This window comes from Nannobrachium achirus (assembly GCF_963921795.1).
Source record: "Nannobrachium achirus genome assembly, chromosome: 5".
Classification (NCBI taxonomy): Eukaryota; Metazoa; Chordata; class Actinopteri; order Myctophiformes; family Myctophidae; genus Nannobrachium; species Nannobrachium achirus.
In genome coordinates this window covers 66,476,324-66,490,139 of record NC_137814.1, presented here as the reverse complement: position 1 = coordinate 66,490,139, position 13,816 = coordinate 66,476,324, and the positions used below count along the sequence as shown (strand labels likewise).

Here is a 13,816-nt window from a genome sequence, read left to right as displayed (position 1 = left end):
ACACACGTTTCTGTGTTGTCACTGCTGTTGTATCCTACTGACTCACCTGCCAGTGAGGAGCCCCCCCATTTTCAGAGCGCAACAACTGAACGCAACCGAACATAAAATGATTTGTCTCAGTTCTACCGGATCCCTTCTCCACTAGTCCCAACCTAACATTTTAGTCTAGTTTTTTATGTGTTGACAAAATTGTCAGTACATTTAGTCATCATTTAGTTCGTTTTGATTTAGTTTCTGTCAGTGAAAAAAGAGAGTCGACAAACATTTTTTCATGGTAGTTTCCACATCGGTACTCGCCCCGATACCGGCCTATTTTGCTGTACTCATACTCTTCCGATATTGCTCACGGCAACGCCAGATACCATTTTTTTTTTCATAAATATGTTGGTAACAACATATCAAAAGTCCTAAGACACAGTTCTGTGTGTGTTAGTTCAACTAATGAACAGTGTTTTCACCTTCTCTCACTCTAGCCATGACAACATAATTATTTAAAGCATTTTATTTTGGAGTGCCACACACTATTTAAGCACTGGTACAGAAACCTAACTTACAGTATCGGTATTCCGTATCGGCAAGTACTCAAGCAAAAAAGTGCTATCGGGACATCCCTAGTTTCCACAAAATGGCCCAGTAAAACAACACTGACCCGAGGGCGTGCTTCTCCAGCAGCCTCTGCACAGGCATGGACAGCTTGCCCAGGAAGCGCTTGATGATGGGACGACTTTTAGCAAACTTATCCTTCACCTCCACCTCCAGCACGTCAGTGGGGAGAGACACAAAACTGAACCTCTGGGAGACGGAGAGAGGGAGAAACAGAAAAGAAAGAGACATTTGTAACTCAAATATTTGCTTCTGGGGGGTCCCTGGAACATTGGAACAACATGTTTTGAGATGGGGGTCTGTGGCCAAATAGGTGTAATCCTTGACATGAAAAGGTTTGAGAACCACTGATTTAGAAGAAGGATTTATAAGACATTTATAGAACTCGGTGCTGCGCTGTGAGCTTGTATAATCTGCTATTTTTTTAATAAACTCAGCAAAAAAAGAAAGGAAACTTGACTTCGGTCCATTATATCTCCCCTTTAATAATACCAATTTGTATTGTGTCATTGTTATCGTTGATTTGTCACCTTTCCAACGAGGTGCAGTTTGTAAGCAAAACTAAACCATACATAAAATATGTATTTGGCTTTAATTTCATTGCAGTTACCTACCAGTGTTAGTTTGTACAGCCATTAATCTTAGACTTAGATTTAGTCTTAGTCTTTTGAATAACACAAATAATAGACTTACTGTAGTCTTCTGAAATTATTTTAGTCTAGTTTAGTCTTATCGACAAAATATCAAAATCGTGTAGTCTTTTAGTTAACACTGCAGTGCATGCCACGGGCATTGCGCGCGCACATACCTCTCTCTTCCACTGGGGGGCGGTGGTGTTCAGAACGATCCCTGAGCGCTTGTCCTGGCCGTGGTGAGGTAAGGAGGGGAAGATGCTGTGCTTGCCAGGCTGGATGCTGATCTTCAGGTAGGGGTCTGGGTTGAAGAACATGCCTTTCTTCAGCCCCGCCGCCTGGAAGTCTGCACACACACAACCACACGTTGAATGTTTTCTTTGCTTGCTATTTATTATGTCCATGAATAAATACAGAGGGCTTCCAACGTAAAAATGTCTTATTTGAGATGTTCCTTTTAGGCAGGGTGTTTAACTGTACTTGTACTGTACTACATTTCAATTGTATTGACTATGCTTGTACTGTTCTCCATTTTTGTCTAATAAAAAAAGAATCAAAACAATTATTACACAGTCATCTGATCGCAATTATTTGACAAAAATCGCAATTATTTGACAAAATCGCAATTATTTGACAACATCGCAATTATGTTTTGGTCATAATCCTCATAATAGGTTCCATGTTGAAAAATGTTCATATATCTTTTTCAAAAACAGTGCAAATAGCCGATCTACAAGCTCACAACGCATCGCATTTTTTCTTCTTTCTACAAAAACACAATTCAATCGTTAATCGCAGTTATTTGAGTGACAATTAAGTAGTCATGTTAAATGTCATATCGTGACAGCCCCACCACGCATGCACGCACGCACACACACCAGTGTTCAAGTCTGTCCACTAAAACTATGATGCTAAATGTTAGTCGACTACCTTGCTGCCATGCTGCCATATAACAGATTTCTGTTGCACACACACAACAGAAACAGGCTCCTGGTTCTCTCACCGTTTGACACCAGGACCTGAATGGCTTTCCCGTCAACCTTTTCATCCAGCCAAGCCCATTTGTTTTTGACCGCACAGAGCATGTCCGAGCCGGGACCGTACCTTCTATGTTCCCCAGGTTCTATGTTCCCCACTTTCTTACCACCTAAACCTACCCCTACCCAGTGGCGCCGGCAGGGATAAAATAGTGAGGGGACGGTGGTGTGGGCGTGGCCAGGTGGTGACGTCATAACCGTAACCAAACGTACACCTCGGACTTTAGTATTAACACACTAGCGCAGCACAATGTGTTGTTAGATGACAATTGTATAAGTAGCTCTGGATAAAGAATTTAATTCAACTTTTTCACAATACATAACTATTTTTATCCTGCTGTTCTTATTTCAATATGAATTATTATGCCCTACAATGTTGTAGGCCCATTATGCCTTCTGTAGGCATTATGAATCAGCTAGGGGGCTCTGCTGCGCTCTGCGCTCAATGTATTTTCGAGAAAATAAATTAATGTGAATAAAGTAAGGGAAATTCAAAGTACTATATAGTGAAAGTTAGAACTCAGAAATGAACTGCTTTGCATCGCACTGACTACAGTGAGTGAGGAGAGAGAGAGAGAGTGAGCGAGCCGACGCTCGATAGCAGCCCGGCCGTCAGGGAAGAAAAAAGAAAAGTACTCACAATCTCACATGTTTTACTTTAGTAAAAGTAGAAATACTCTTTTAGAAGTAGGCTACCATGTCCAAAATGTACTTGCATAATGACGTTTTGGTATCAAAATGTACTGTTTAAATAAAACGTAGGTCTATATTTGCAGAATGTACCATTTCACAGGTTTTCACAAATGTAGCCTACCATAGATACAAATATTTTAGCAGATCTAAGCTAACAATTATAGCTAAGCGTCGCATTGTGATCTTGTAGGCCTATTTTCATTTCTAGTGGCCTAAATATAGACTGCACTGGTTAATGTATGCCTTTATAATAATCGAAATCTGCAAAGTAACTTAACTGTTTTCAAATATTTGTAGTGGAGTAAAAGTAGCCTCCAATATTTGCCTCTGAGAAAGCCTCAAACTTACATGAGGCTACTTGAATAGTAATTTACTTTAGACCACTGCAGCCTGGCCTCATCAGAACCAGTTGAACATGTAATAGCAGACAGACTTGTGTATTGGAAGCAATTAGCATGAGTGACTGCCTGACTGGGGGTCGCATGAACCGCCAGCAGCGATTGAGCAAGACAATGAGGACATTGGGACCATAGCGCCGTTTGGGGGGAAAAACGGACCTAAAGACAGAAGAAATAGGTCGAAGCCTGAAAAGTGGGGTGGCAGTCCGGTCCAAAAAGACCCGGCTCCGGCGCCTATGCCCCTACCCCTACCCCCACTTAGGGTTGTTCGATATGGCCAAAAAATAAAATCTCGATTATTTTCTCTGAAATCCCGATTTTCGATTTCGATTTCGATTTTTTGTTAAAAGAATAATACATTGTTTCAACTATTTTGTTTTCATTTAAAAAATGCAAGGAAATTATTTTTTTTTTCATTATTGTTTCATTTTTTGATTTTTTTTATATAGCCAAATAGCAAAATGCAATAAAACAATAAGGGTATTAATAATAATAACTTTAGTTGTGCAACAATCACATACAACTTAGCGTCCTTAATGTTTCATTATCAATAGTGAGTGACAAAACAGCCAAAACAAGCCAGCTCTGGGAGGCTGGTGAGGCATTTTGGTAGGCATTTCGCCTACCAAAATGTAATTCCTGGCTACGCCCCTGCCCTGCACCACTCATGCACGGAGATGTTGACTGATTGTAAACGGAGGCGAAGCGCTTCGCTTCCCGACGCAAAATTAACACAGTGACAAGGACAGTAGGAGTAGACTACAGTCAGTAGGTGGGTAACACAGAATTAATAAGCTTCTTTCAAACTACAACAAGTAAGTAAGTTTACCAGCTCAGCAGCGTTTTGTTCTGTTTGCTGCTTGAACCATCGCGAGTGAGCGCAGTGCGGTGGTGAACTCTGCTCAGTCTGACGTGCGCTAAACGCGCATCAAAGAAATTACACATCAGATAGAAAGTAGTATTAATTTGGTGTCGGACCTTGTCGTCCTGCTTTAGGAGGACGGGGCTGTGTACTTTTTGCGCGTGCAAGGCTCCAATGAGTAAGAATTTCCCTAATTAAAGTGAAAATCGATTTTACAATTTCCATTTTTTTAAATCGTCCAAAGGAAAAAAAACGGGTTACGATTAAAAATCGATTAATCGAACAACCCTACCCCCACTAAAACTAATGCTGTGAGGTGGGAACATAGAGCGGGGAACATAGAACCTGGGGAACATAGGGTGGACCCCGTCCGAGCCTTATTGTCGCTGACTGAACCGATGCCACACGTGGGTAATGTTATGAGTTACTGCGATGCAGTGGAGAAATCTCGCCTATTGCCATGAACAGTGAACACCAATCATTCATGATACGTTGCTTTCGGTACCAAACACCACCCCGAAGTATTTCATTAGCATCTGTATGGATCACTTTTGTGAGTGACAAATAAATCCCCTCAAATCTCTGATTTGCAAACATAACAAGTGCTTATTTTAATGCAGAGAACGTGAGCAAACCATAGACTGTAGGAAGCAAACGCGTATTGTCAATTACTGCTGCCCCCTGTAAACACATATTTAGATAGCCCGGGGGTCAGCAACCCGCGGCTCTAGAGCCGCATGCGGCTCTTTAGCGCCACCCTAGTGGCTCCCTGGAGCTTTTTCAAAAATGTATGAAAATGGAAAAAGATGGGGGGAAAAAATGTATTTTTTGTTTCAACGATCTTTTTATCGTCACTGTCGGGTTAGAAACCTTGTATCTCCAAGTTTCAAATTTGTATTCTTTTTTTTTTTTGCAAAGTAGGCCTAAAGCACTGCTTCACAATACAAGACTGACGCACAAAGGTAGTGAAAACAGCAGATCTACAAGCACACAACGCCTCGCGGTGCGAGGCGTTGTGTGCTTGTAGATCGGGACACAGAAAGACAGATACAGAGATCTCCATATATGGACATAAAATGGACGCAGACAGACAGATACATCCTGTTATAATCATAATACCTGATCATCATGTTTTAGGGGGGGGGGGGGGAATCACGGCACGCCATCTTTAAAGGTATTACGATGAGTTGTGTATTTGTGTAAGTGTGTTGCTGTGTGTGGTTGTTTGCACGTGCGCGCATGTGTGCTTGCGTGCGTGCGTGCATGCATGTGTGCGTGCGTGTGTGCGTGCGTGCGTGCGTGCGTGTGGGTGTGTGTGTGTGTGTGTGCGTGCGTGTGGGTGTGTGTGTGTGTGTGTGTGTGTGCGTGCGTGTGGGTGTGTGTGTGGGTGTGTGTGTGTGTGTGTGCGTGAGTGTGTGTGTGCAGACCTGACAATGTGAAACTGATCAGTCTTCTAGTGCCCTGGGGCTGAGGAGCCTCTTCTGTCGACGACTGTCTGAAAACCTACACACACGCACGCACGCACGCACGCACGCACGCACGCACGCACGCACGCACGCACGCACGCACGCACGCACGCACGCACGCACGCACACACACACACACACACACACACACACACACACACACACACACACACACACACACACACACACACACACACACACACACACACACACACACACACACACACACACACACACACGCATATTATGTCAGGGGTCTTCAACGTTTTCAGGCCAAGGACCCCTTAGTTGAGAGAGAGATGAAGCAGGGACCCCCACAACCTTTTCAGAGATTCCCTAGTTTCATCGTTTGACAGCACAATCAGTATTTTGGATTCATTCATGCAAATTCAATGTGTGTTTTCAGATATTTAACCACTTGAACCGTCAATAGGTAATAAACTTGACCTTTCACTCTGTACTTAGCAGGGGCGTCACAAGGGGGGGGGGGGAAGTGGGACTGAGTTACCAGGGCCCAAGGTGGAGGGACCTTAATTATTTTATACTTTAGCTATTGAAAAATAGCATATCTACAAGCTCACAGTGCGGCACCGAGCGCAGCACCAGGTGTCGCGCTGCGAGTTTGTAGATCTGCTATTTTTGAAAAGTCATGAAAATGTGTGAAGCAAACATTTGTAACTGAAATTGTGTCCCTAGAACTAAATATTTTGAGATGGGAAAGGATTGAAATATTCAAAGACTTTTTTCACAATTTTTCAAAAATAGCAGATCCACAAGCTCACAGCGCTGCACCAAGTTAAAGCTCAAAATAATCCGTAATAATGTGTTCCAAGTCTAAATGGGTTAAACCCCCCTCCCCCTATGAAGAACATTCATCGGGGGCCCACAGTGAATCCTTGTACCCAGGGCCCAGAATTTGGTACTTAGCCTTTGTACTTAGTCTGCTCTTTTTCCCCTCTACACCAAACCTCTTTGCCAATTTTTTTTTTTGGCTAAAATTCTCAGAATAGGGTTCAAGTGTTTCATATAAAAAGGAAGAAGAAAAGATTTGGAGGACCCCCTAGGGGTCCCGGACCCCCTGTTGAAGACCCTTGCATTATGTCTGTCTGTCTGTCTGTCTGTCTGTCTGTCTGTCTGTCTGTCTGTCTGTCTGTCAGACCAGCCAGCTATCCTTCATAGTCAGCAGTTCTACATGTCAGTCCAAATGTCAATCATTTAGAAGTTTAAAGACTTTCTGTTCTAAACTGTGGAGGAACTGCAGATCTGCAGACGCCTTCACGGCTACAAGAGCCGGAGGCTTAGCGACAAAGTCTTCCCAACAGCTGTCAGTCAGAGAATTTATAAATGAGGACGTGGACGAAATAATGCACTAAAACGGGCATCCGTGTCATTTATATGTATACATATACGATACAGTATATTGAAAATATATTGGTATTGAGGTATCAACATGCAAGGTATACACATCGACGAAGGTGGCTTGAAATTAGGTATTGCTGTATGTGGCAATTAATTAACTCATTCATTGCCTTTTCAAAATGGCCCCCAAGTTCCTCACTGCCACGTTCCTAAATTTCTAGTGCACGGATCAATTTCTAGTGCACGGATCGTGCACGCCCATGCCTAGATCATGTACTTTTTCACAGCTTTCAAACAAAAAGATCCGCTTGGAAATCCGTTCAGGCATTCATGAGATAGAAGCCTTCAAAGTCTTCAATTGTAAACAAACATGGCTGCCATTTTGAAAGAGGTGTTTGTTATGGGGCTAAACATGCAATTTCGCGATTGTGATCATGCCTAATACATTTTAGGCATTTTTGAAAATATTTTTGATTTTTTTTCTTTCTTTTTTTTTTTAACAGGAAAACTCTGAAAACTCAGGCCGTAACAATATGGGGGTACTGAAATAACACGGGAAACTTGTGGCAAAGCAGTGAATGAGTTAAGACACACTATGCATGCACGTAGCACATGCAAAAAAACAGTCCATCTGTAACCAGGTGTGGTTATTTCAATAAAACCATTGTTGGAAAATGGAAATAAGGCATTTAATGTCTTTATTCTGTGTGTACTGTGTAGTGTGCAAGCATGGATATGCTATCTGGGTTAGGCAGGTAGTGGACCTAAAGCAGAAAAAAAAAAAAAAAAACATTAAAAACTAAATAATGCAATTGTTTTTACTAATATCGTGAGTAATATCGTTACAACAAGATATCGAATATCGAAGGTTTTCCTAATATTGCCCTTAGTGTGCGTGCATTAAATATTGTCGTTGTTGGGTGGAAACCTCCTATCTCCAAGTTTCAAATGTGTACGTTCTTTCGCAAAGTAAAGCCCTGCTTCATCATACAAGGCCGTCCCACAAAAGTAGAGAAAACAGCAGATTTACAAGCACACAACGCCTCGCAGTGCGAGACGTTGTGTGCTTGTAGATCTGCTGTTTTCACTAGTTGAAATCATTTTTAAAATGATAAATGCAAAACGAAAGGTTTTGGACATACAAGGTTTTCACCCGACATCAAGTCCTACTCCTAATGGGATAAGAAATATCACTGACAGTGAATCTCATTGACATCCTAGGGACGGTTCTCTGTGTGTGTGTGTGTGTGTGTGTGTGTGTGTGTGTGTGTGTGTGTGTGTGTGTGTGTGTGTGTGTGTGTGTGTGTGTGCGTGCGTGCGTGTGACTGACCGGTGCAGAGGGGTTCTTGATGGTGATGGTGGGCGTGGCAGCTCTCAGCGCGCCGCTCACTCCGTGGTAGTACTTAAAACACACCTGGGTCTCAGCTGGACACACACACACACACACACACACACACACACACACACACACACACACACACACAAACAAACACAAACACACACACACACACACAGAGCATCATTATCATCGTAATAATAATCATCAGGATCATGTACAGTAGGTATGTGTCTATTCATTTTTTAATTATTGGCGGTGGATAAAAAGTCGATTCATAGAAAAATCGCGATTCTTATTGATTCAGAAGTTGTTGTTTTTTTTGTGACGGGAAATCCAACTTTACCATAATCACTGTAACCGTTATCATTCATATTCAAGGACTTTAGGGCAAATAATTAAACTAACTGTATGAATGTGTGCTAATACATCACTTTAATTATGTACCTTTTGAACCAACAAGATTATCGATATTATCGATACTATGGAAAAGTCATATTGAAAATCAATACTATATCCAAAATCGATTCTTTTCGATAAATCAATATTTTTGACAACACCATTTAAATGTGGTGGTGCGTGCATGTTGTGTACTCACGCTCTACAAAGTAGGAGTTGGCTTCGATCTTCCATCGGATCTGACCTTTGTGGGATCCATTTACCCCCCGATTCTTATACTCTACAAAGTTCTCAGACTGCACCTCGTCTGAGAGAGACAGACAGACAGACAGACAGACAGACAGACAGACAGACAGACAGACAGACAGACAGAGACGTGAGACACATTTGTTTGTATAGTGGGGTCGAATCCGATACTTCCGTGACCGTGGACAGTGGAGGTCCGTTTCTCAGTGGTTTTGTCAACTATGAAGGTTAAAGGTGATACACCATGCATTTAAAAAGTATTTATGTCATATTGTGTATGTCCCAAAAACGTTTTTTCAAAAGGTTTGAGGCTAAATTACCACTCCTGAATAGAGAGCCTCTCTCATTTTTGAATGGCTCTCAGAGCATTTTCAGCTGCAGTACCACCTTTGCCCCCCCCCCGCCCCCCCCAAAAAAAAAATGTTTTGAAAAAAAAAATATATATATATTTTAGATTTTTTTTTCTTCAAAAACGGCCGTCGATGACGTCAGCGACGGCAGCAAATCTGGACAGCCTGTTTTGAGAACCCGTGGGATGCTTTTAACCTCCGCCTTCCCAAAAACCAGAGAAAGACACAATGGTCAGAAATGGGACTTTGTGAGGATAGAAGGTGCTAGTGGGACCCCCAAAAAAGGTTTTAAAATAGGAAAAGTGAAATGTCATGGTGTATCACCTTTAAATAACAAATTGAGCTCCCATGCCCCTCGCTAAAATGTGAGCACAATGTTTGACAGCCGCTGAAAGTTTGTATCTCATTCACTTACTATACACTATACTATAAAGCAGGGGTGGGCAACTTTGATGATGGAGAGGGCCACTATATTTCCACATTTAGTTCAGAGGGCCACGTTGCATAATACTATCGGACAAAACCTCTCATATCTGTAATGCCCTACTTCATCATTCTGTCACGCAAAAGTAGCAGAAATAGACGATCTACAAGCTCAAAACGCGCCACAGTGCGATGCGTTTTGAGCTTGTAGATCGGCTATTTTCGTTATTTTTGAACTGGAATCCATTTTTTATTTTTATTTCAAATGCATTTAGTTTTACTTATGTTAACTTTATGAACTAAAATACCAATACATTGGACATAAGAAGACAATAAAATATTAATACCAGTCATGTTTGGAATTGTAACAGCTGAAATCAATAATATATCAGTACACTGATATTAACTTGCGGGCTGCATTAAGTGAAAGTGGGGGCAGCATGTGGCCCCCGGGCCGCCAGTTGCCCATGCATGCTATAAAGCAGAGGTCTTCAACAGGGGGTCCGGGACCCCTGGGGGGTCCTCAGAGTTACTACAGGGGGTCCTCCAAATCTTTCTGTGATAGAAACTTGTTTTTTCCCCCTTTTTTATATTAACCACTTGAACCTTAGCATCCATATTCTGAGAACTTTAGCCAAAAATAGCAGATCTAAAAGCTCACAACGCCTCGCGCTGCGAGGCTTTGTGAGCTTGTAGATCGGCTATTTTTGGCAAAGAGCAGACTAAGTACAGTGAAAAGTCAAGTTTATTAAGTATTGACGGTTAAAGTATATATCTGAAAACCCACATTAACATGAATCCAAAATACACTGATGATCGCGCTGTCAATGAAACTATATGAAATCTATGAACAGGTTGTGGGGGTCCCTGCTTCATCTCTCTCTCAACTAAGGGGTCCTTGGCCTGAAAACGTTGAAGACTCCTGCTATAAAGGAAAAAGAATACCCCCCAAAAATCTGCTTTAAGTAGCATGTGAGGGGTCAAACTGGGGGTTTTTAACAATTTTGCTGCCATTTTAAACATAGCTGTAGTAAGCAGCTGCCAAATTGTCCTTACCTTTTAACGTGGGCACGCGCACGCATCGTGCACAATCTGTGCGCGACTCTTCTAGTAGACGTGTAGACTCGGTGACAGCTTTCGAATAAAAAAACCCCCATTGAAATAGACATATCCGTTGCCACGCTGTATCCCTGCTTATCCGCCAGTGTTTACATGAAAAAACATTGGAAAAAGCCAGCTGTGGGCTATGGTAACACGTGGACACGTTCGCGCACATAGCAGACGATATGCGCGCAGATCATATGCCAGGCGGGTAGAGAAATCAAACAGCTACAAAATAAAAAAAATCTAACCTCTGTTCGAAGTGGAGCTGTGAATTTGAGCAGTTCCAGATCTATGTTTTGATTCTATGTGTTTTAGATCTATGAATTCTAAGTGTTCTATATATATAATTTGTGTGTGTGTGTGTGTGTGTGTGTGTGTGGTAAAGCCGCGCATGCGCAGATCCTGTTCATTCTTGACGACAGACTCTGGTGAGACTCTGGTGAGGACACACATTGCTGCCTATGGGGAGCTTGTGTTCCACACAGCTCCAAAAAATTGCCATTCTATGGCCATGCAGTCAGCTCACTTGTTTACAATGAAAAGCTATGCGAACGGAGCTGCGACTGGACGTCAGACCGGATATGGAAACCTAGATCCGGTCCAAACGGGAAATACGACCGGATACAGTTAGGGGCCGGGCCTAAAGTCTCCGAAACGGCTATATACAGCGATCATACTTTTAATCGTTTCATAATGATTAAAGCTAATTACATTTCCGGGAACGACGGGCATCGCAGAGAGGTACAGCGGGAAATCTCCGGTTTCGACGGGGATCGCAGAGTATGAGTTAATTATTCTGAATCAATTGCAAGCATTTGTTTTGCATGACACATTTTGCTCACATTTTTGTGAAGAGCATGGGAGCTCAATTTGTTATCTATAGTTGACAAAACCACTGAGAAACGGCCCTCCGCTCTGCACGGTCACGGAAGTATCGGATAATCGCCCCATACACTTGGGAGGATATCACATTGACAAGCATGCAGCACATACTGGTGTGTCCGCTCATACAAGACATCCGAGCGAAATATGGACACGGGTTTTCTGATCTGAGCTCAGTCATTGTGCGCACTGACAGAGGAACTGTGCGTATGCTACAGCAGGGGTTCTCAACCTGTGGGTCGGGACCCCTAGGGGGGTCCCCACATTATTTTGGGGGGGTCCCCAGATGATTAAGTTAATGTGCAACAGTGTTTTCTCACTCGACAGTAAACAAACCAACACAAAGTTTTAAGGACAACTTTAGTTTTTTACAACAAGGGTTCATATTTTAGATTGTAATTAAAGAATATAAAAGATTAGTGTTAAAATTATTTCATTTACTTCTTTCTATTGTTTTAGAGATTCTTATTTCAGTGGTTGGGGGCATGCGTACAAGTGGCTAAATATGTCATTTTACACAGAATAAGCCCATTCCCAAGATACGCAACCTTTCATGGTTGGATGTGACTTTTGGGGGCTAGAAGTGTTACTGTAAATAGCAATAAAGAAACTGCTGGCTTATTGTGTCTAAAAAGACATATTTAGCCACGTGTACGCATGCCCCACATTTTAGCACGGTAAACGCAATAAAACAATAGAACGAAGCAAATGAAAACATTTTAACACTCACTTTTTCTTTTCTCTAATTACTAAATTAAAAAATTAACCCTTGTTGTAAAAAAACTAAGTTGTCCTTTAAGTGTATAGAGGGTATCTGCACATTTCTAAAGTGGTAATTGAAGGACTTTTTAATAGCTCTAAAATGACAAATTAAACGTTGGCCAAATTGTCAAATATCAAAGGCAGACATTGTGAAAAATAGCCGATCTGCATGCTCACAACGCCTCGCAACGTGAGCATGTAGATCTGCTATTTTCACAATTGAACCATGTTATACTATTCTGGCCCCAGTGTCATATTTCTGTACCTGTAGAAGTGAAAAACACTGCCCCCTAGTGTTGGGTATTTAAGCCCTCAAGTGTTGAAATTCCTCATTCCTCACCCAGACACAGAGAGGGAAGGAGTGTTATGCTGCCACTGCACTCTGTGTTTTCTTGAATGTTTGCCCTTGATTCCGGCACAATCTGTAAGTTCATGTACCTCTGTTGTATAGTTATGCTTTATTTCTCTATATCATGTTGTTTTGGGGGTTTAATTCATGTTTAAGGGGACATTTCATGGTGTTTAAAAAGTGTTTGGTGAATGTACACACCTGGCCTAATCAGCTGCCTGTGCCCAGTGAGGGCTTAATTGAAAGCAATTGTGTTGTCATGGTGACCCCTTTGATGTTTGCCTGCCTGTGCTCTGTGCCTGTGTGCTGTTTAGATGAGAAGTGTTGTTGGAGTTGTACTGTATGTCAGTTCATTATTCAGTATGATTCATATTTTCTGTATTTCTGTGCTTATTTACAGTTTCACAAAGTAAAGAGTTCCATAAGAAACTGAAGAACTGTCTCTCAGTGTTTCTTTGCTTGGGATTCCACTGTTTAACTCCCTGTCAAGGCTGACCTAAGAGCTAAGGACAGTAGAGTGAAAAGATTGACCATACGTCATGGACAAGATGTCGGGCTTTCCAGATGTCAGTGGAGCATCGAACTTGGAGGTCAGATCTGAGTCCGGAGCTTCATCAAGGTCATCAAGGTCCTCATCATCACTTCGTTCCATTAAATCACATGCAAGCAAGGCATCATCTGCACATCATTCCCGCAAGTCACATGCAAGTAAAACGGCAACCTCACATTATACGTGTAGATCGCACGCAAGCCAAGTTGCAGCAGAAGCAAGGGCGAAGGCTGAAGCTGCATGCACAGAAGCTGAATATGCCAAACATCAAATAGACTTGGAGGTGAAAGAGCACGCATTGGAGCAGAACGCGCACGCATTGAGGCAGAAAGAGCATGCACTGATGCCACGCTGAAAATTGAAGA

At 42.1% G+C, this 13,816-nt stretch overlaps 1 protein-coding gene across 1 annotated transcript in view; it reads right to left on the bottom strand.

Annotated features, from left to right (window-relative positions):
* hecw1b (HECT, C2 and WW domain containing E3 ubiquitin protein ligase 1b) overlaps positions 1 to 13,816 on the bottom strand; it is a gene marked incomplete at both ends in the record, with an annotated part of 102,724 nt that overhangs the window by 77,970 nt on the left and 10,938 nt on the right. The window contains 5 exon segments of the mRNA XM_080725985.1: positions 650 to 792; positions 1,412 to 1,581; positions 5,653 to 5,728; positions 8,381 to 8,475; positions 8,985 to 9,092. Of these exon segments, the coding sequence (XP_080582111.1) occupies positions 650 to 792; positions 1,412 to 1,581; positions 5,653 to 5,728; positions 8,381 to 8,475; positions 8,985 to 9,092 (592 nt within the window).